This window comes from Balearica regulorum, chromosome 1, assembly GCF_011004875.1.
Source record: "Balearica regulorum gibbericeps isolate bBalReg1 chromosome 1, bBalReg1.pri, whole genome shotgun sequence".
Classification (NCBI taxonomy): Eukaryota; Metazoa; Chordata; class Aves; order Gruiformes; family Gruidae; genus Balearica; species Balearica regulorum.
In genome coordinates this window covers 42,419,920-42,439,874 of record NC_046184.1, presented here as the reverse complement: position 1 = coordinate 42,439,874, position 19,955 = coordinate 42,419,920, and the positions used below count along the sequence as shown (strand labels likewise).

General features: G+C 47.3%; 1 protein-coding gene across 1 annotated transcript; it reads left to right on the top strand.

Annotated features, from left to right (window-relative positions):
• The first annotated feature begins 2,298 nt into the window (after nt 1-2,298).
• Nucleotides 2,299-7,016, top strand: PHLDA1 (pleckstrin homology like domain family A member 1). Its single transcript, XM_075747131.1, has 2 exons — nt 2,299-3,159; nt 3,348-7,016. The coding sequence occupies exon 1, from the start codon at nt 2,693-2,695 to the stop codon at nt 3,152-3,154; it is 462 nt and encodes a 153-aa protein (XP_075603246.1). The 5' UTR covers nt 2,299-2,692; the 3' UTR covers nt 3,155-3,159; nt 3,348-7,016.
• The last annotated feature ends 12,939 nt before the right edge of the window (nt 7,017-19,955 follow it).

The window sequence follows — 19,955 nt, the reverse complement described above, 5'->3', positions numbered from 1 at the left end:
CAGATTTAGTGTTTTTTTCAGGTTGCAGTATTTCCAGTTTGACAGTAGGAGGCATCTGCACATCAGATATTTCAGGAGGAACAGATTGCAGAACCTGCATAGTATTTAGTGAAACTTCAATAAAGGTAGTGTACATGGAACATTTAATATAATTGCAATGGTTTAAATACATAAAGGAGAGTAAAACCTCAGTGGGATATGTAGTGTGCTTCACTGTGGTGAATGTGTTTTTTCAAAATACTAATGCATTCCACTTCTGGAAGTTCAGTTTTTACTTCAATCTAGGAAAATGAAGCTTGTTATCCTTTACTGCCAAATTCTGCACAATCAAATTGGGATATCGTGCTCTTTTACCATGAAACTGTTGGTACTTCATCTTATTCTAGTCTCCTAGGTTTTGACTGATCTGGTGGTTTTGGTCAAATGTGGTGTATTGTAAATGGCTGTTAATATTTGTTGGCTTACAGAGTACAAGTTTAAATGGATCTTTTGCATGTTTACTTCTGATCACATGCTTAGGTGAATTTCACTGGCAATAAACAGCTGTTGTTGTGAGTCTCTAAATACCAGTGGACATACTCTGCTAATGTATAGTCGGGTTAAAAATCTGACATTGAACACTTCAGAGAACTTTATGCCATGGAAAGCTGAAGTAGAATGAATTTAGATTTGATGAAAATCTTTTGCCTTCCACACACGTCTCGCTTATTGCTTTGATTAATTATAAATTGCTGTTAGCACTGAGAACAATCAAAAAAGCTCACATTGATATATAGATTATGTGTTAATGTCCTTAAGTGTTACAGTGCAGTGTTTTGGGGTGCGGGGGGGATGACAACAGGGACATTCGTGCATACTTGTTAAAGAATAACATGGGACTCCTTCCTATGTCTAAGACTCGTTTAAATAGCAATGACCTGGAGATGGAGACAGTCACATTTCTTGGAAACTAGTGTATGCCTCTCTTAAAATTGGTATAAGATGGTTGTAAGAATGAGATGTATCTTACAGTATATATATTAAGCTCTAAGGAGAAGGGACTATTCCTTAGATAAATGGATGTTTAAGATACTAATTTCCTTTTTTTGTTCAGTTTGTTGCTAGCAAGTTGCCTTTGTTACTGATTTGAGTGGCTTCCAATTACTTCAGGAAAGGTAAATCAGCTAAATAATTTTAATTGCCTTTATTACCCTAATTGTTGACACCTCAACAATTTATCAAAATTAACTTTGAACTTTGAGAGTAAAACATTATAAGTAATGCTTTTTCAAATGTTATCAGAGTATTGATGTTAGCTTTAATGTAGTTTATCTGATTTTTTTTTTCCTAATGTGTTCCTGCTGACCTAGCTGTAGTATGACCTGCTTCCCAGCTGCCAAGATTACTGTGAGGAGAGTTTTTTATGGCCATGTTAAATACATGTTTAAAAAAACCCCAGTGCTCTCAAACATAATATGAAATTTCCAGCATTAGCTGATACTGGCATTGTCAGCCAAATTCAGTTAATGTGGGCTTTTGATTTACAGCTAATACATCAAAGAACTTTAAAATAAATAGTTTAATATTAACCTTAGGTCACTTTTCTACTCATATAAATGAATTCAAAAGCTTAACCTCGGGGGGAGAATTCAAACAATAAGCAAATATGTGGCAACAAAGCAGAGTAACAAGAAAAATGGTCCTAGCTGTTGGATTTCCAGGTACTGAGGTTCTAGTGTTTCCTTGGGGAAAGTGATAAGGATACTTGCTTTCTTTAGATGTTAATCAAAACTGCTGCATACAGTAAAGATGTATTTTACACACAGTAGAAGCTGCTTCTCCCCAGCACAGTCAAGAGCAATGCTGAAGCGTAGGGATAAAGCTGTGGTACTAGCTTGTGTGTCAGGCTGTTCCCTTTGTTTAATGGAGTGATGATCGTTTAAATATCAGGGTGTTGCTGAAAATTGGCACCGGTTTTATTGGACTTGAGCTAAAACCACACAGACGGGAGCCCTTTGCTGTTGTTCCCCACGGGGAAAGGCGGAGGAAATTTGTTCCAAACAAATACTGGTGGAATAGCCCTGTGAAAGCGAAGGAGCGCAAACGAGCATTTGAATTGTTACCTTAATCCCTGTATTAGCCTCCCGGTAGTTCAATACAGCGGGGAAGCCCTTCCCGCACCCTCTTCGTGCTCTGTCTTTGCCGTCGCGCTTCAGGAGGAGGGGTGGGGGGCAGGAGGCCGGCGGTGCTGCCCCTGCTGCCCGCTGCCGAGCGGGGAGGGGGGGACGGCCGGGCCGCGCCGGGCGAGCTGCCGCCGGGGAGCGCAGGCCCCTGCTCCACGGGCGGGGCGGGCCGGGCCGGGCGGGGCAACCGCCCCGCACCTCACCGCTGCCGCGCCACCGTCGGCGCTGGGCTTCCCCGCTGCCGGCGGGCGGAGCCGCCTTTTCCGCTGGGTGTCACTCTGGGGTGGGAAAGGCGCGTTCAAAAGCCGAGGGGAGGGAAAAGCCCACAGCCGCCCGCACCGGCAGCACGCCCGCCGCCCGCCACGCCGCGGTACGGGCGGCAGCCGCTCCGCTTCCTGCGGGTCGGGGCGCTCCCGGCCCTCCGCCTCGGAGCCGGCGCGGGGCGGCGAGTCATCGGCTGGTGCCGGCTGCCCCCCGACCCCAGCCCCTGCGGGCGGAGGCTCCTGGCCCCGCCGGCCCATGCGAGAAGGATGCTGGAGAGCGGCTGCAAGGCGGTGAAGGAGGGAGTGCTGGAGAAGAGGAGCGACGGGCTCCTGCAGCTCTGGAAGAAGAAGCGCTGCATCCTCACCGAGGAGGGGCTGCTCCTCATCCCCCCCAAGCAGCAGCCGCCGCCGCAGCAGCAGCAGCAGCCGCCGTCGCTGCCGGCCGAGCCGGCGGCCAAGATCAAGGAGCTGCACTTCTCCAACATGAAGACGGTGGACTGCGTGGAGCGGAAGGGCAAGTACGTGTACTTCACGGTGGTGATGGCCGAGGGGAAGGAGATCGACTTTCGGTGCGCGCAGGAGCAGGGCTGGAACGCGGCGATCACGCTGCAGATGGTGCAGTACAAGAACCGCCAGGCCATCCTGGCCGTCCGCTCCACCCGCCAGAAGCAGCAGCACCTGGCGCAGCCCCACGGCCCCCGCCTCCGCAGCGCCTCCAACTCCGCCTAGCGCAGGTAGGGCCCCCGGGACCCGCTCCTGCCCCCGGGACCCGCTCCTGCCCCCGGCGCGGCCGAGCCCTGTGGGTGCCCTGGGCTGGCGGCGGTCCGGTCCCGCAGCGCGGCTCCCGGCGCGGAGAACCTGCTCCGGGCGCCGCTTCTTCGGCTCACGGGTTGCCCCTTTGTGCTGTGCTGTCTTATTGCAGGTTAAGTTAACGAAGCGCTTCGGGGAAGCGGGACTGAGCGCATTCGTTGCGGACGTACTTCAGATGATCAAAAACTGGGCAAACGCCAGAGATGCAGGTAGACTGGAGAGAAGCGGCTCAACAACCTGAACCCCAGCTAGCTCCTGCTGCTGCTTTGCCGCCCTCGGTGCCGAGAAGCATTTCAAATCTATTATTTATGAACCTTGGAAAGGATCCTTTGGTGTGATGGGACTTCTAGGAGTCATGATGTACTGTAACTTTATTTTAATGTATTTTATTTTATTTATTAGGGCTGTTTGTTTTGGGTTTTTGTTTTGTTCTTTTTTTTTTTTTTAAAGGCTCATTTGCAAGACATTTCTGAATGTAGGCCGTATCCAAAAAGCAAAGGAAAAAACAACGTGTACGTTAGCTCCCTAAAGGAACTAAAAAGTTCTGGGTTGTTCAGCCGTGTGCAATTTGACAAAAGAGTTTTTAATCTCAAAATACGCTGTATTACACTAACACGGAAAGCGTGATGCGTGGTTTGGAATTTGGCTGAAATCCATACTGCGTACGAAAACTGTTCTCTCTAATGAGAATAATAATTATAATCTGGGTTTTAAATGCTATTCTTTTAAAATATTACGTGTGGGGGAAAATGATAAAATTGATTCACGCTTGGTTATTCAAAAAAGTAAGGTTGATTGTCATTCTGAGATTAAAACACATCTGTTTAATGGATGAGCGGAGGGGAATCTTACCAACTTCCGTGATGCGGGAGTCGCAGTTGGGTTCCAGTTACCCATTTGACATGCTTGTTCCTTCTAGGCTGGAGGGCCGGAGCTGAGAAGCACTTCTGAACGCTTCTTAGTGTCCGAGTTCAGGGCTCCCTCTGCACGGTTGGTTTCTAAGCGGTCTGGGCTCTCGACCGGTGTTGAATTTTCATGACGGTTCTTAAATGTCTTACATTAAAGTAGCCCCTAGTTTAAAAGCCATCTTATCTACGTCTTAGTGTGCAAACAGATTATTTTGGTCACAGTTTTCATAAGCTGAAAGTTGCTCTCTAGCTGAGATAAACTAGATTAATTTTGGTGTTTAGCACTGTCAGATGTTGAGAGAGGCGTACGATCTCGCCTCTAAAAACGTTGACGAAGCCATGAAGTTGGAAAACAAAGGGCTAATTGCACAGCTGGTGTGTCTTCCTCTGCCTCTTAAAAGCCAGTGGGAGTTTGGCTGAGGGTGCTGGTGAGAGCTGGTTGGAGCCGTTTGCCCGGCGCAGAGGAGGGAGCCGGGCGCGGGCCGGTGCGCTGGCTGGGGCAGGGCCCTTTGGGCGACGGGTGATCTCACGTTGTGCGCTGCTACCGCCCGGGTTCTCCCCTTTGAATGGAGTGGGGAGGTTGTAAGCGGGACGGAGCGATGTGGCCCGTTATCTCCGTTTCAAGGTAAAATGTTGCCGCCACGGAGCTATTTATTTTAACTAGCGTGGTGAGCAAAACGACTTTTGGCCCCTTTTATGAGTTCCACGAATGTAAACAAAATCTTTTAAAGCCACACATCCAGGACTTTTCTGTTTGTGTAACTGAGGCGTAGCTTGACTGTAAAAGCCCCACGTTCTTGGTTCAAGCTGTTTCTGTTTAAAGCAAAAAATCGATGTGATACTCAAAGGAAAATCGCAGAATCAGCTGCTGCTCATGACAGTCCCTTTTTCGCTTACTCTGCACCCTAAGCTTAAGCTCGGTCCTGTAAGGAGAGATCATTTTTAACCCTCTTCTTTTACTCCTTGGTCCCAGGTGTTGGGGTCACATACCTAGACGTGCAAGACACATCATGGTGCAGAATTAAAGCCCGGTCCTCTGCGGTTGCTCCCGAGCACTTCTTTCCGATCTGGCCCTCGACAAGGTTGCGTGATGAGCTTGGGCTGGTAGATTACAGCTGTCCTAACAAAGTTATTACTTTGAGACTAATTGAAATCGAAGGTGCCCTGCATCTTCTAGGATTAGATTCGCTGTCTTGGCAATCATAATAGCCAATTTCCACATCTCTGTACATCTGCCATTTTCATTCTGCTAATGCTTGGATGTTAGAGCTGCAAGGGGATTCTCTAATGAGCTAGTCAAAGACTCACAAAATGGACTGTAATTTGTAATTTGGCTCCTCTCTTTAGAGTCGTTAATTACAGTTTACTGAGTAACTAATCCACCTTTTCAGATATACAGACATATCGCTGATATCTCACCTACTAAAATATGTTTTAGCCTACTGAAGGATAAATGTAATTGATGAAAATTAATTCCTGTGTGATCGGGGAGACACGTATTTCTTTAGGAGAGGCAGATATTCCTGTCCTCAGAGAATGTAAGTCCCTGAGTGCCACAAAAATCTATGGATCTGGTCTAAAGCTGAAATTTTACTGCTCTTCTGGAAGTATTGGTACTTTGAAAACAAAAGATGACAATTTTAATGATATAATTGATATTAAGGTTTGAGAAAACAGCTTTTATTTTGAATTTGCTGCTCTTTTTCACCGGTTCCAGGTCAACGTTACGTTTCTTGGTTTAAGTTGGTCTGAAGAATGCTCTCAAAACCATTTGGGCTAATGTAGTTCACCAACAAACTTTTGTCTGTTGTCGTTGCCTGCTGTGTGTTACCTTTTTAAAAACGCTGGTGTCAGCCGAACTCTTCGTGTGAGAGATGGTCATGTCACAAAATCCACCTTGAGCCGTTCCTGTGCTTGCAGCCTGAGTTGGTGGGATGGGTGTAAGGGTCAAACTTTCCTTTTGTGCCTCCGGGCTGTCTCTTGGAAACTGAATTGGGAACAAATTGTCTGGGGTCCCCTGGGGACAGTCGGGCCGTGTGGCTCATGCCATGTCAGTGTAAATAAGGCTAAATTGTCTGACGTGGACTATCCGACAACTTTCTCACGCTCCAAATTCCATGGGGTATTTTTTGACCGATAGTAATTTTTAGACCAAGAAATCGTTTGATGTTATAAATGAGGTAGTTCTGGGCTTTTTTTGGCTTCCCTCTCTGCTACTGCAGAGTCTTTGTTGGAGCTACTTGGTTAAATACTGTTTGTGGCTGCCTTGTAGGCAATGGCTATGTGAATAGGTCCAGCAGATCATGCTCCATCTTATTGGACCTCTGCAAGTAAAGAAATCAGGTTGTCTTTCCCTGTACAAAAAGAAAAAAAAAAAAAGGCCAATGGCATATGTCTAAAGTAAATTAATTAGAGAATAAACAACAAATGCCAGTAAAACACACACAGGCAAATGCTTGGTACAGATAGCAAAAGTGTGGACAGTCAGCTTATAAAGAGGTCAAAATTGTATGTCTTAATCACTTTTTTTTTTAATTAAGAGGCAGATTCAGCAAGAAAATTCAAGCTGTGGTGACCAAGAAAATTTAGAAATTGGGGGAAAAGGAAGATCAAGTGGATGTTGTCTCTGTGACATCCTGAAGTAATTTCTCTTCTTTAAGGTTCATGATATGCAAATGCCAGCTTCTGAATTATAGCTGCAGTGATGTACCAAATGTTTTCTAGCATATCCTATTGTGAGCAGAAATATCAGTGTCGTCAAAAAAATTGTGTGTAAATATGACTCATAAATGATTTCTGAGAGATGTGATTTATTTTTCATATTTTTCAAGATGCATTCCATTTCAAATAAAGAGGTATCTATTGAAAGAATTCTCAATATGTTGCAGGAATGGTTGTTTGGTGGGCTGTTATGATTAAAGCCTGATCTAAGCTTTTTTTGATGTCTTAAGCTTAATCTAAGGGCCTAAGAGGAACACTTTGAACCTGCGTAGGCCCCTTCTAAAGGAAAGACCCACTTAGATGCTCCAATTAATCTTTATACATAGCACAATTACGAGACTCGGACTCCTCAGTCTTGCTCCTTGCTGTGCATGACGTGTGTGCCCACACGCAGTCCTACTAATTTCAGTAACACTCTGCTTGGCATCACAGTCCACACACAACAGATCTTTGGGACAGAGACTTCAGGCTTATAATCTTCAGCCCTGAATGCCTCGCTCTGTGTGGCATTAGGAATCTAAACCGACGCATTAAATGTGCCTTGTTACTCTTTTTTTTTTTTTTTTTTTATATGTATCTGAAGCACTGTGATTGAATTTCCAGTAACCTGAAAGTAGTCCAGAAAGAACACTTCCACCATTCGGTGTATCCACCGATCCGTTCCCTTCTCGCTTTGCGTGAAAAGAAGTGAAGTATGAAAAGAAAAATGTGTGATGACTTCTGCTGCTTTGAGGTCTCCACAGAACTGCAGCCATCCAGATGACTTGAGCTCCCCTGAGGTGTATTTCTGTCACAGAAGGTCCTCATTTTTTTAAGCACCTTCAAAAAGTGTGTTGAATTTAGTGGCACAGTGTGTGTATTGACCTGGACTTACCGGTGCTGTTTGCCTTTGCTGGAGAGATGTCGGTAACCTCTTCTGTAAGGAGGCTATTGCTGTAACAAGTCCAAGTTCTCTTTTCAATAGTAAACATCCGAAATGCAGGCATTGGAACTTAATATTTGGTACACAAATGATGGCTTAAAGAGCTGACCTCTCCCAAGCGCTGGTGCTCGGCGGCTTTGAAAAGCCAATTAAGCATCTGTGGATTTATTGTCTATTCAAGGCCCCACTGTTCGTTACAGCTTTTAGAGATGTCCCTTACGAGCTTTTAATAACAGTGATAAATAACTATCTCTGTAAGGGCATAAATGTAGTAAACCAAGAATTCAATAATTTGTTGTTGTTTCTGCTCTGGCATCAATGGCAATATCTTTATAAAGGTGCATTGAAAATATATTTCTCTGCTCTAAGTTTTGACTAAGAGGATATAAAATAAGGCTGCTCACATATTCATGGTACCTATGAAATGGTCCTAGAAACTGGGCCATTGTTTTCCTAGTGGGTAATCTTATCTTAATAGGGTTTTCTCAAAAGTTTTCTCTGATCCAAAGCAGGATAGGAAGAATGCTGAAAGTTGAGGACCAGGGTGAGGTACAGCGGTAAAATCTGGGGCTGATTCAAAATCCATTCAAATCAACAGATTTTTTTTTCAGACTAAACCAGACTTTGACCTTTTGTAAAAATAATGGCTGCTTGTCTTTTTCTGTTTAGAAAACCAAGGTAGTTCATTTTCCAGAAGTAGGACCTCTGCCCATAATCTGTGCCGGTAGCGATGGTGTGTGACTAGGACAACGCTGACATTCTGGTCTTTCATTTTTGTCAGTGAAACGAGGCGGGGAGTAATAAGAAGATGGAATAATGCCTATGTTTTCTGAGCAAAATAAAATATGAAAGATGATCAATCTAAAGGTGGTCTTTCCCATCTGAAATGAAATCTAGACCAGAGAAGTTTCTTGCGATTTCATTGAATTCACAGCACAGCTGAAATGGAACAATTTTCTGTGTAACTGAACCCAATTCAGAACTAAACCAAAACCTTTACTGCTTTGACTGCCTGTTTCTGAGCAGGAACCTCTCAGTCCTTCCCAGAAAGTGCCTACATGACTTCCCTCACCTACTCATATTTTTAAGTCAACTGTTGTGAAGACTATCAACTTAAGTCTTTAAAAAAAAAAAAAAGTTTATTCTGAATTTATAAAGTTATAAACAGTATTATGGGTGTTTGATAATGTTTTTTCTCTCTTTCCACTGGGGGATTTTTGCTGTGTGAAGTAAGGACCCTGGAAACGCCTCACAGCTGTTACACGCTGCTTTGTGCCTTCCGTGCTGAAGATGGGCAGAGCAGAAGATGGTGACTTTGGTCCTGCTAAGAGCTGAATACCTTCAATGTGTCCTGACACCCAGATGACCTGGGAGCTGCCTGGGACCTCACGATGGGGCTCAGTTACTTGTGGGGTCTTGGCCTAATGCTACGTACTGAATTTACAAGGAAAGGGTCATCAGCTCCTGGGTGAGGCGCTGGGAAATGAGGTCGTGTCGCTAGCTGGCACCCACGTGAAGCTCGTGCTCTGCGTCAACAGCCTGGTTTGATTGCAGCACCTAGAAGTTTTCCTTAGGATACTTTGTAGGCAAAGCCAGAGGCGAGGCTTCTGTTCTTAAGTGCTTGGGATTTTTTTTTTTGGCTTGGTTGAAGTTTTTAGAAAAACATCAAAGGAAAGATATTTACCCCAGCATAGACTAATCACAGCCATGTTAAATTGGCCAATTTTACAGCCCTTCCAAGTCATTCTGCTAGATGTCTCTAGTGATGCCAGCTGCCAGCACAGGGAAAATGGTTGTTTGGATGGGGGTTTCATTTACCTTTTGTGTAAAATGGTGTTATGGCAACAGTGGATTTCGCATAAACAATTTTTTATTGAGCCTACTTCATAATCTTTGCCTTGCAATAGTTTGTAACCAGCCATAGTAGATTAACCAAACTAGTAAATACGTGTAGAATGACTAACTGTTACAATGAAGCGTACAGTGCTCTGTGGTCAGCAGAATATTTTAAACAAGACAGTCTACCCTGTGTTTTGTAAGGCTTCCAGTGAGATGAGGAAATCACTGCTTTTGTTATTAAGATCTTGTCAGTGTTTTGTAAATATTTCTGATATTTATGACTGTACACATGGTTTTGATTATAACTTGCAGGAGGCTCAAGAATTGGGTCATATACTGTTTAGAGGGGATTATTTCATTAACTGTGATTTTGTTGTTGTTGTTTTCACTCAGTGTTCAGGATCTCTTGCACCTACTGCCGTTTACAAAGGTAAAAGTACGGTGTGTAGGAACAACAGTGAACCTGCGACTCCCTCAGAGAACAAACCCATCCTGTTCTTAGCTTGGGTGCCAGAGCCAGGGTCCTTTGAGGGAACGGCTCTCCTTCATGTTGCTGTGTGCTTTGGACCTGGGCCTGGGGACGATAACTCCCTGTACCGGCGATAGCACCTCTCTGCAAGGCTCTCAGCGCACTTGTATATCATATCTCTGTTTTGGAGAAGAGGAAACTCGGGACTGGAGAGCCCGTGCCGCATGCCCAAGGTCGTGCCTTGGGAGACAGAGCGCATCATTCCATCCCTAGGCAGGGTCCCTGTCCCCGCGTGAGAAACGCTGCCTCTCGCAGCAGAGGCTGCTTCATTTTCTGCGCTTGGTAGGGACCTTCCTTAAAGCCAACTGCAAGCGCAGTGTCTAAGCCCCCCGCCGCTGCCACAGGTCCTTGGATGGAGACCCAAATGAGTGACTGCCCTGCCAGGTAAGTTCCAGCCTTAAAAAATCATCACGGTGCAGCTACTTGCCCAGTGGAGATAAGAGCAAGACAAACCACGTAGGTTTCACGTGGGATTTAGCAGAGTCTTTGGATGACTTCAGGTCATTAAATCAGCTGCTGGTTATTCCCAGCACTAGGCGTTGTGCTTCAGTGTACTAGGAGCGAGGGGATCTGAGGAGCTGTCACCCATTTCCGGAGCGATTAAGCTCCTCTATTTACTGTGGATTACAAGGACAAAGAGAGGTTATCAGCCCCGTAATAACTTGAAAGGACTGTATAGATATGAATCCAGTGTTAATGCAGCTTTTCCAGCCTGCTAACTGCCTTAACTAAAACACATAAAGGAGGAAAACAAAAAAAAAACAAGGGGGAATAATTTTCTTCTCTATACCATTCTGCTATCATTTGACCATTTCACTCAGAAATAAGGAGTCTTGAGAGAAATCCTTTTAGCCAGAAACATCTCAATCACATGTTTTTCTACCAGAAAAAAATATCAGTTGAGGCACAGAGCTGTAGTAGTTCAACCAGCTAATCCTAACCTGCTGCTGGAGGGTGATGGAGCTGTGTGACTCTATCTTCGTGGGCCTTTACAACAGCCCCTTAAATCGCCTGTGGAGCGGAAAACTCCTCCGTGCCCTTTCCTGTGCCAGCAGTTACTGCAATATGCAGATGACTTTGCTTAGGGACTCTTCTTGTATGCAGATGAACATGGGAAAAACTACTCTCTTCTTTTAAAAATCAACCTTGAAGCTATTTCTTTATTGGCTTTTTTGGGAGTTGTCACTACTCTTAGCCAGTCATAGAGTGGTGCCTCCAGCTGAGTTAGATGTGTACTGGCCGCTTTTTTCATTTTTATCACGGATTGTTAATATTTCCTGTTCCACTAAGCCACGTTTCCCTGGTACTCATTCCTAGTGCTTGGCTCCTAAACAAAGTCACGGCTCTTGTCACAAGGCAGTGGGCTGCATACTTATCCTTCACGCAAGTGATGACTGAGGGCTCAGCAGTAGGGAAGTAACGCTGACAGCTCCGCTCCCGGATGGCAGATTGTCAGCATTCCTCACCAGGGCACCCAGCCCGCCTGGGAAAAGGCTGCTTTTTTGCAGGGTAGGGGGAGGAGAGCTCTAAAATAGACCGACTGTCCTTCCAGAGCTGAGGAAGATGGAGAGGGATGGTCGGCAGATCTCTATTTGAGCAGAGGTGGAGTCAGACCTATGAAGCTGCAGAGCCCAAAGTGACTGCGGTGATTCTGCAGGCACAAGCTGAGTGCTCGGGTGCGAAGAGAGCGGAGTATCCGACAGCTGAGAGGGCAGTAAGACATTATAAAATGACGATAATTATAAATAATAAGCCATTTTTTCTCCCTGTTCTCATTGTTAGAGAAAAGATAGTAGCTTGCATAAAAGGGAGGATGACGGCTCACTGAGTGGATACGTCTGGGATGAAACTGAGAACATTTCTACAGCTAATCCATGGGCCCGCTCCTGTGTTTAAGAATCAGCCCAGGGAGAGTTGAGAGCAGCAGCTGCAAAGGAACACTTAGCTGCTGCCCCAGGGAAGCTGCTACAATCACTCCCAAACAATTTGGAAATTGTTCCCCTGTGTTTTCCTGAGGGCTTAGGCAGCTCGCAGTCATGGCCCGCAGACGTCTCGCGTTGTGAAACTGCAGCCGCGGGGCGATCAGCTCCCTGCTGTCCTCCCCATCGTCCTTAGTCATCTGGGAGGGAGGCTGCGGGGCGGGGGTGCCTCCGGGGGTGACTCGGGGCCCCGGCAGCCGAGAGGGCTCGGGGTTCGCCTCCGTCGTCCTGCTGTGGCTGCTTACGTCCGAGCGGAGACGCCTTCCTGGGAGACTCCTGCTCTGAAGGCTCTGTGCACAGGGAAGAGGAACAGGGTTTGTTGCAAAAGGTCTTGAAGGTGCTCGCTAGCCTGCCAGGATCTGCTGACTTCACCAGCGCTGCTGTTCCTCACCGCGGTTGCGCAAGTGCTAGCATGGAGAACGAGCGCCTGAACAAGGGCTTCTCCAGAAAGCTTAACAGGAGTCTCCAAAACACCTTCAGCCCTGCAGTTCTGCTGCTAATAACCTCCGAATCAGCTCTGCTGAGCTGTCTTGAACTGGGGCTGGGGGGAAGGTGCTCTGAGCCGAGCGTGTGACATAAACACTTTGGTTGTATCTCGAGAACAGAGTTTCCCTTGCCCGGTGCCCTGCTAGCCGGCCTAGATGCGGGAGTGCAGCACCCATGCTTAGCATCGTTCTTCGCAGTGTTGGGGTCTTTTTCTTCCTAGATTTTCTCTAATGTTCTGTGTTTCAGCCACAGAGCCACCTAACAAAAGATATTTTCTTTTCCCAAAGGTAATTCTAAAAAATTTGGTAATTTTCCTGTTAGCTGAAAATCTGCAGCAATCTCTTTTGCTGCTGAAACTGAGTGAGAAAGAGTAAGTGCTTACGCAGGTAGCCTTATGTAGCATTTAATTGTTGTTCTGGGCAATGGCAGGGCTCTAACACAATGCAAAGCTTGCATAAAAGAAAAGATTATATATATCTGCGAAGCTGGCATGGCTACAAAGATCATTTTGCTGGCTTTGATTTCCTAATGTTTTAATTTAACTGACTCTGAGTGGATTTAATGGTTAATTTTCAGAGCATTCACTTAAGGATTTTTTTTTTCCCAATGCATTCAAACGCAAAATGAAGTCGAAACCTTAAATCAAGCAGAATTCGGGAGAAGTAATTTAGTTTTGCTGAGCTCTGGATATGCTTAGTCTTTCTCCAGCCCTCTTTTCCCGTCCTCATCTCTGAGTTTAGCGCACAGCATTTAGTGGGAGAGGTTTGCGAACTGCGATGCCGGCAGCTGTTCCGCCATCCATTTTGTGTGCCTCGCTGATGAGGCTAGTGCCTTGTAAAGCTACGGTAGCCCTGGAGCCAGCCACAGGTATGTCCTCTGCTCAGTCTGGGCGCAGCCGTCATCTATCAGGTTAGACCTCGTAAAATGAAACTCTGGCGTAGCGGGGGCTTGCTCTTAATTCAGCTGTCACAGCCTGCCCTGAACTGGCCCACGGGTACCTGGTAGGCAAAGCCCTGCCATAGTAATCCTGCACCGATGTCCTTCAGGGGCGTCTTATTTTATTACCATACCTCTGTTGCAGTCACAGAAAAGTATTCACAGATGTTGAAGAGATGGGATTGTGCTTCCCCCTCACGGCTGCTAAGGTTGCTTCCCGCACGCAATAGATTAAGGTAAAATCTGGTTTGCCTTTGCAGCTGTCGTTGCTGTCTTTCTGCTGCAGGCAAGAGTGAGTTAAGGGGCACTGAAAGCAAGGATGGATCTAAAAGCACAGTTTATTTATACGATGCTCCTAATGGGTCTTCCAATCTTGTGCCTTGTGGCCCTTCTTTAACCTTGACTTTATGCAGCTGCTGTAAAATCCAGTAGCTCCCTGACCCACAGCCTGGGAGAGGCAGGCTCAGGGTGGCAAGGCTTGTATGTACCATTCCAAAAAGAAACATGCTTTTATAACCTAAAGAATTCCCAGCTCATGGAGGAATGCATGTCAGAGGGCCAGGACCTCATTCAGCGTGATACTTATGCAGGTGCCTAACTGCTAACAGCATGGCTGTCTCTGGAGCTGCCAGGGTTAGCCCAGATTTAGGGGCCCCCATGAGTCACATCCCTGTTCCTGTGCATGCAGCACAGCTGTTTGCAGCTCCTGATGTTGACTACATGACACCAGAAAGCTCTATCTGCCTTTTACTGCTGTTGGTCTATTTAACGGTGTTGTTATAGATGCTACGATGTCAGTGGGCTAAATAGCTCAGAACGGCAGTCAGCTATTTTAATTGCTTCCCACTCCCAGCCCACAAAAATCCTCAGCTTTTAAGAATCCTGTCGCTGTTCTTCCTTCACATCCTTTAATGGCTTTTTCAAGAGGAAAACTCAATTTTTGTATACTTCCCTTCCCTCCTCTGAGAAACTTTGTTTTTAAGTTTGTCAGCAGCTTCAAAGAGATCTCCAGCCCCCAGGTTTGCATGCCACCTGCTCAGGGTGTTCAAATCCTTAGCGTTCTCAGACACGTGCACAATTGAAGAAGAATGAGGAAAAAGTAGTCTGTTGAGCAGCCAGAGATGTTTGATAACTGCTGTCCCTTGAGAGGCTGTCGTCTTCCTACATACTGCATCTCAGGACATGAGGAGCATTTGTTACCAGAATTTTTCATATTTGAAGATTGCAAAGCTCTAGGGTCTGTTCTGCTTGCAAAGTTAAAGCCTGTAGGTCTGTGTGCATGGAGGAGGTGTGCACAGAAGTGGAAATGTGTGTACCCCCAGGGCAGGTCATGGGAGTGGTGGGGCATGGAGGGCTCCCTGGCAGGTACCAGAGTCCAGGTGTCCACAAAGGAGGTGAGTCCCTGAGGGAGATATCAAGAATCATAGAATGGTTTGGGTTGGAAGGGACCTTAAAGATCACCTAGTTCCAACCCCCCTGCTGCAGGCAGGGACACCCTCCACTAGACCACGTTGCCCAAAGTCCCGTCCAACCTGGCCTTGAACACTTCCAGGGATGGGGCCTCCACAACCTCTCTGGGCAACCTGTTCCAGTGCCTCACCACTCTAACAGTAAAGAATTTCTTTCTAACATCTAATCTAAATCGACCCTCCTTCAGCTTAAACCCGTTACCCCTTGTCCTGTCACTACACTCCCTGATAAACAGTCCCTCACCATCTTCCCTGTAGGCCCCTTCAGGTACTGGTAAGCCACAATTAGATCTCCCCAGAGCCACCTTTTCTCTAGGCTGAACAACCCCAACTCTCTCAGCCTGTCCTCATAGGAGAGGTGCTCCAGCCCTCTCATCAACTTTGTGGCCCTCCTCTGGACTCGCTCCAACAGCTCCATGTCTCTCCTGTACTGGGGCCCCCAGAAGTAGCTGAGATTCCTCTTCTGTGCTCCCCTGGCACCCTGCAAGGCTTTTCTGCGGGGAATGGATTTGCAGCTGGTGGTCGTTACGCACGTTGATGGAAACCGAACAGTGGAGGAGGCTGCATAATTCACACCCCTTCCTCTGATTAACTGTGTGGCCTCCTAATCATGCAGGCTGCCCCAGAGGGAAGGGCATGCCATACGCTAACGTTTGCCCTTCAGCCTGAGCGTTACCCAGCGGCATATGGAAAACCTCGCTCCCACAGTGGGAGCGACACATTGGCTTAAAGAAGCACGGTGACCTCAAAAGCAATGGCTCCATGTAAAGGTCTTGAGGATAAGGGATACCAGGGCCTCTCCCTGCCCCTCCCTGGCCTAGTAATCGGATACTGTACCCATATCTGAGGCAAACTTTCTAATAGACTTCAAAACATGCTGGTGAAGGCTTTAGCAAAGACCAGACCTGGCTTTCGTCAGCTGAGCACCACCCGAACTTGCAAAGAACCCCTCCACCTAGAGCGACCATGTTTCTGGGGCTTCTGGTGCAGCTACCTTTGCCATGGTAACAGCACTAATTAAACCTTTTCAAAAATTTAGAAGGAACAGCTAAATTCAGTGGGGCATTCAAGACAATAAAGTGTAAAGCTCTAGGGGTAAAAATTTGGCACCACTGAAATCTATTGCAAAATTTCATTGACTTCCCTGAAGGACTTGTCCCTTTAGAAAGTCTGGGATCAAAATAGGAAGTTTGGGATCCTATTCAATTGCCAATATCAAAAAGACATTTAAAAGTAATTCAGTTGCATTTGTCATTATTTGTTTTAGCTGCTCAGTTATTGGGAGACAGAGAGGCAGGCACCAAAAAGGAAAAAGCATCAGGTATTCAGGTATTCATCCTCTGACAGGGTGATTTCTGACAATCGAGTCTTGTAGGTTCCAGAAGAAGCTCCAGTGCTTGTTTAGATGTTGAAGAAAGAGCTTGTTTGACACGCGGTCCCCCCTTGTGTACGTTTGAAGGGACATCTGGCCTGTGCCCAAGTCTGTAGTAGCCATTTCAACACAGTTCCACTTTCCTGATTGTCTTTGGGAATTCAAAATCTGTCAGTGGTAACAAAATAGGTGTTGCTCATTAATGATTAAATTCTGTCATCTTTCTCATTACTTGCATTCCTCTGCAGGAGAAATAGCTATTGGCCTCTTCTCAACAATACTACAGAAATGACAGGATTTTATGAGTTCTTTCTCATGCTACTGATAATAAAAATGTGAGAAAAAGAGTGTGGCAGCATTAGATAGCATCCTCGGAGAGAGCATGTACCAAAGCAGACCCAGACTGCTGCTCCTTAAGTGAAACCTGTGCTAATCCTGATTTGTCAGTCCTTGCTCAAAATTTGCCCCCAGGGTGGGAATGGGCTCCCCAGCCTCCTGACTGTGTCAGGAGCTTTCTCCCTGCTCCAGCCTGTTTCCTTTCTTGTTGCAAAGCTGCCACGCAGCAGCATGCGTGCCGATGTGAAGCCCACCAGGGTTGCCCTCCTGAGCCCCGTGGGGGAGGCACTGATGGCTGCCCTCAGCGCCATGCCCCAGGGGCCACGTTTGTCCCAGCCTGGGCTTCCCAGGCTGCTGGCACCCCAGTTCCACTGGCCTCCCTCACCCGGCAGGCATCGATGGGGCCGTGGCCCCCCTCCGCCAGCAGGATGCTGCAGTTGGGAACACGCTTCTCAAGGGGAGCGGAGGGGAAGGGACATCTCTGTCATGCTGGCAGAGCCGGGTGCTGTGTGGAACCAAGTGGCTGAAATGCTGCTCTTAGTCACTGGTTCCCCACAGCCGCTCTTGAACCGCAAAGCCTGGCTCATCTGGGTACCTCTGCCTGCTTGCCAACAGCCGCCTAGCATGTCTTTGTGCAGTATAAATAATTACCGAGCTGTCTTCTCCCCTGTTGCTCACCCTGCCTCTGAACCAGCCCCTGCTCCCAGGGCCGTGTTTATGCTGCCCGTCCCTGGGGCTGCCTGCAAGCCCTGACACGCCATCCCACGCAGCCTGCGAGGAGACCTGTGCGGGGCAGCTGCTCCCCGGTGAGCGGGGCCATGGAGGAGGCGGCAACGTACCCCCACACGGCTGCCCCGGGAATGCTCTGCCAGGCAGCTGCCCTCGCCCGTGTCCCTATCCCCACGCTGGCTGCTGTGGGGCTGGTCGGTCGGGGACCTGGCTGCCTAGGGTTGTGCCAGGGTGATGCTGTGCCCCGGCACAGCGGTGCCTGCCCAGCTGCAGGCTAGCCACAGCCACATGCTGGAGCTGGGGCCAGCCCTAACATTTTGACTTGAAGAAAATTCCCACCTCTAAAGACTGATGCTTTCCCTAAGAGCACAGGTTGGCTGTAATAGCCTCCATCCGCAATCACTGTGTCCAAAGGTGGAGGGTCCATTTCTTCTGGTACGTGAAGAGCGACATACACCTGGACACCTCATCGTTAGAGGCAACTCTCACTAAAGGAGAGCAAAAAATTTGCTATTACAGTCTTCCTCTGTGCCAGCTGCTCATAGAAGTATGGACTTAAAACTAAGGAGCAAGTCTCATTTGCCAAGTCCTGGTGATATTCCTGCCAGTTTAATTAGCTGGTTCTGGTTATAGCTGTATGAGGAGAGGAGGTTTCTGGTTATAGCTGGAGACAGGAGGGAGGGCTGAGAGCACTTTGGGTCAAAACTCCTCATCACCTCGTGTCTGTGCAGCACATTGGCGGCAGGCTGGTCACCCGGGATTGGACATCCTACGTCCTCAGCATGTTGCAAATAATAACAAAGCAATATTATTCTTTAATGACTGCTGATCTGCCGCTGTGAATCCCATGGACTGAGTGTGGCATGAAGGATGTGGGTTTTATTAACTCTAAGCGTGTCTATTTTTCTACTAGACTTTGACTTCATAGTATCTGCAAAGAGGAGACCAAGGGATTTCATCCAGCTCTGATGCTTCCCTCTCGACCTCCCCTGTTGTGACTCGCCTTCTCCTTTCCTAATTGTTCTGGTTTGCACCAAATCTGTTCTGTGAGTGTGCCCAGCTCCCAGCAAACCTCTCCACTCTTAGCACAGGCAGGGAAGCAGTTGCGTGATGTTGTTGTCGGTGGATGGTTTATCTAGTTGTAATTCCCATGGCTCCAGTTCTGCGAGTGCTTATACACAGACCTCATTTTGCAGGGGTGGCAAGGGGAAAGGTCAGTATTTATGAATCATTTCCTCCTGGCTGTGGCAATGAGGTTGGTTTGTGGAGTGAGTCACGGAAGAGCAGCTCAGAGTGGCGACTATCTCCAAGCAAAAGACCTTCAGGTCATAAGTGACCCTTGAACTCTGCTGCCAAGTTACCATCGTCATTTCACATCCCGGGTCACAAAGACCTTTATTTACTTAAAACTGTAGGTTCTGTAGGTATAGTAAACCAAGTATACAAGAACCCGTGCTTCTCCTGGAAGTATTGCAAGGACTTGCATGTATGACTGCCTGGATGGCAAATCGAGTATCGCACAGCGAAAAGGCGGAGGGAAGCCTAGCATGCTTTCCTCTGTTAGGAAGATGAGCTTGTGTTTGAAATGCCTGTTTGTTATGGAAAAGGAAAGATTCTCCTAAGGGCAGTAATCTGATAAAACAGAGTGCTTGAGGATGGACTGATTACCCCTTGGAATGAAACTGCCATGCGAATGCAGAAGTATTGACATCAAGAAGCCAATATGGTATGAGCTGCAAAAACATGGAGTAAGCCCATCCCCACAGTGCAGCGAATAAAAACTGAAAGGACTGAGATGCTGAGAGAGGTTGTACGTGACCCACCTTAACACATTTGAAATAGCATCAGCAAATTACCATCCAAAGGATGCATCCTCTCACTCAAGAGATCCAGTTTTAGTGCAGGCTTTCAGGGAAAACATTTAATTCCCTGTATTAAAATGTTTTCCAGAAGAGCTGCCCAGCTGCAAGCTCTAAAATGTTCAAAACTTCCTCCAGAGCAGAGCTATTTATTTTTGCTGCTCTGTTTCTCCCGTGCTTTCTGTTGCTGCCATTAGAACTATTAGGAGCTGTGGTGGTGAGTCAGGCTCCTTCTTCGCCGGACCCCTCCGAGGTTTCCGTCGCACCCTTTCGTCCCGGCACGCGTACGGCTGGCATCACCGGGACAGGTGGGGAGAGCCGGGCTGGGCTTTCTCGGGTGCTCGGCAGGGTGCAGCCACATTTGGTGGAGCAGAGCCTGACTGGCCCCGGCGCTGCCCGTGCTGTGGATGCCTGGTCCCTCTCAGCTGTCAGACATCTGCGGGGGAAGCGCGCCCATCCCATCCCCTCCCCAGTGTGGGAGCACTCCCACCAAAGCCGGAGTCATATATCTCCCCACTTGTTGAGACAGAGGGCAGAGGTTTGAGGGGCTAAAAGTAGAAGGCGAGCATGTCGGTTGATGGTGGTTCCTGGGTGAGCCACTTCCAAATAATATTCCCAGTTGTTTCCATGACAGG

What these genes read in the sequence shown, in the direction of transcription:
- PHLDA1 (XM_075747131.1), top strand. Translation starts at nt 2,693, where the DNA reads ATGCTGGAGAGCGGCTGCAAGGCGGTGAAGGAGGGAGTGCTGGAGAAG.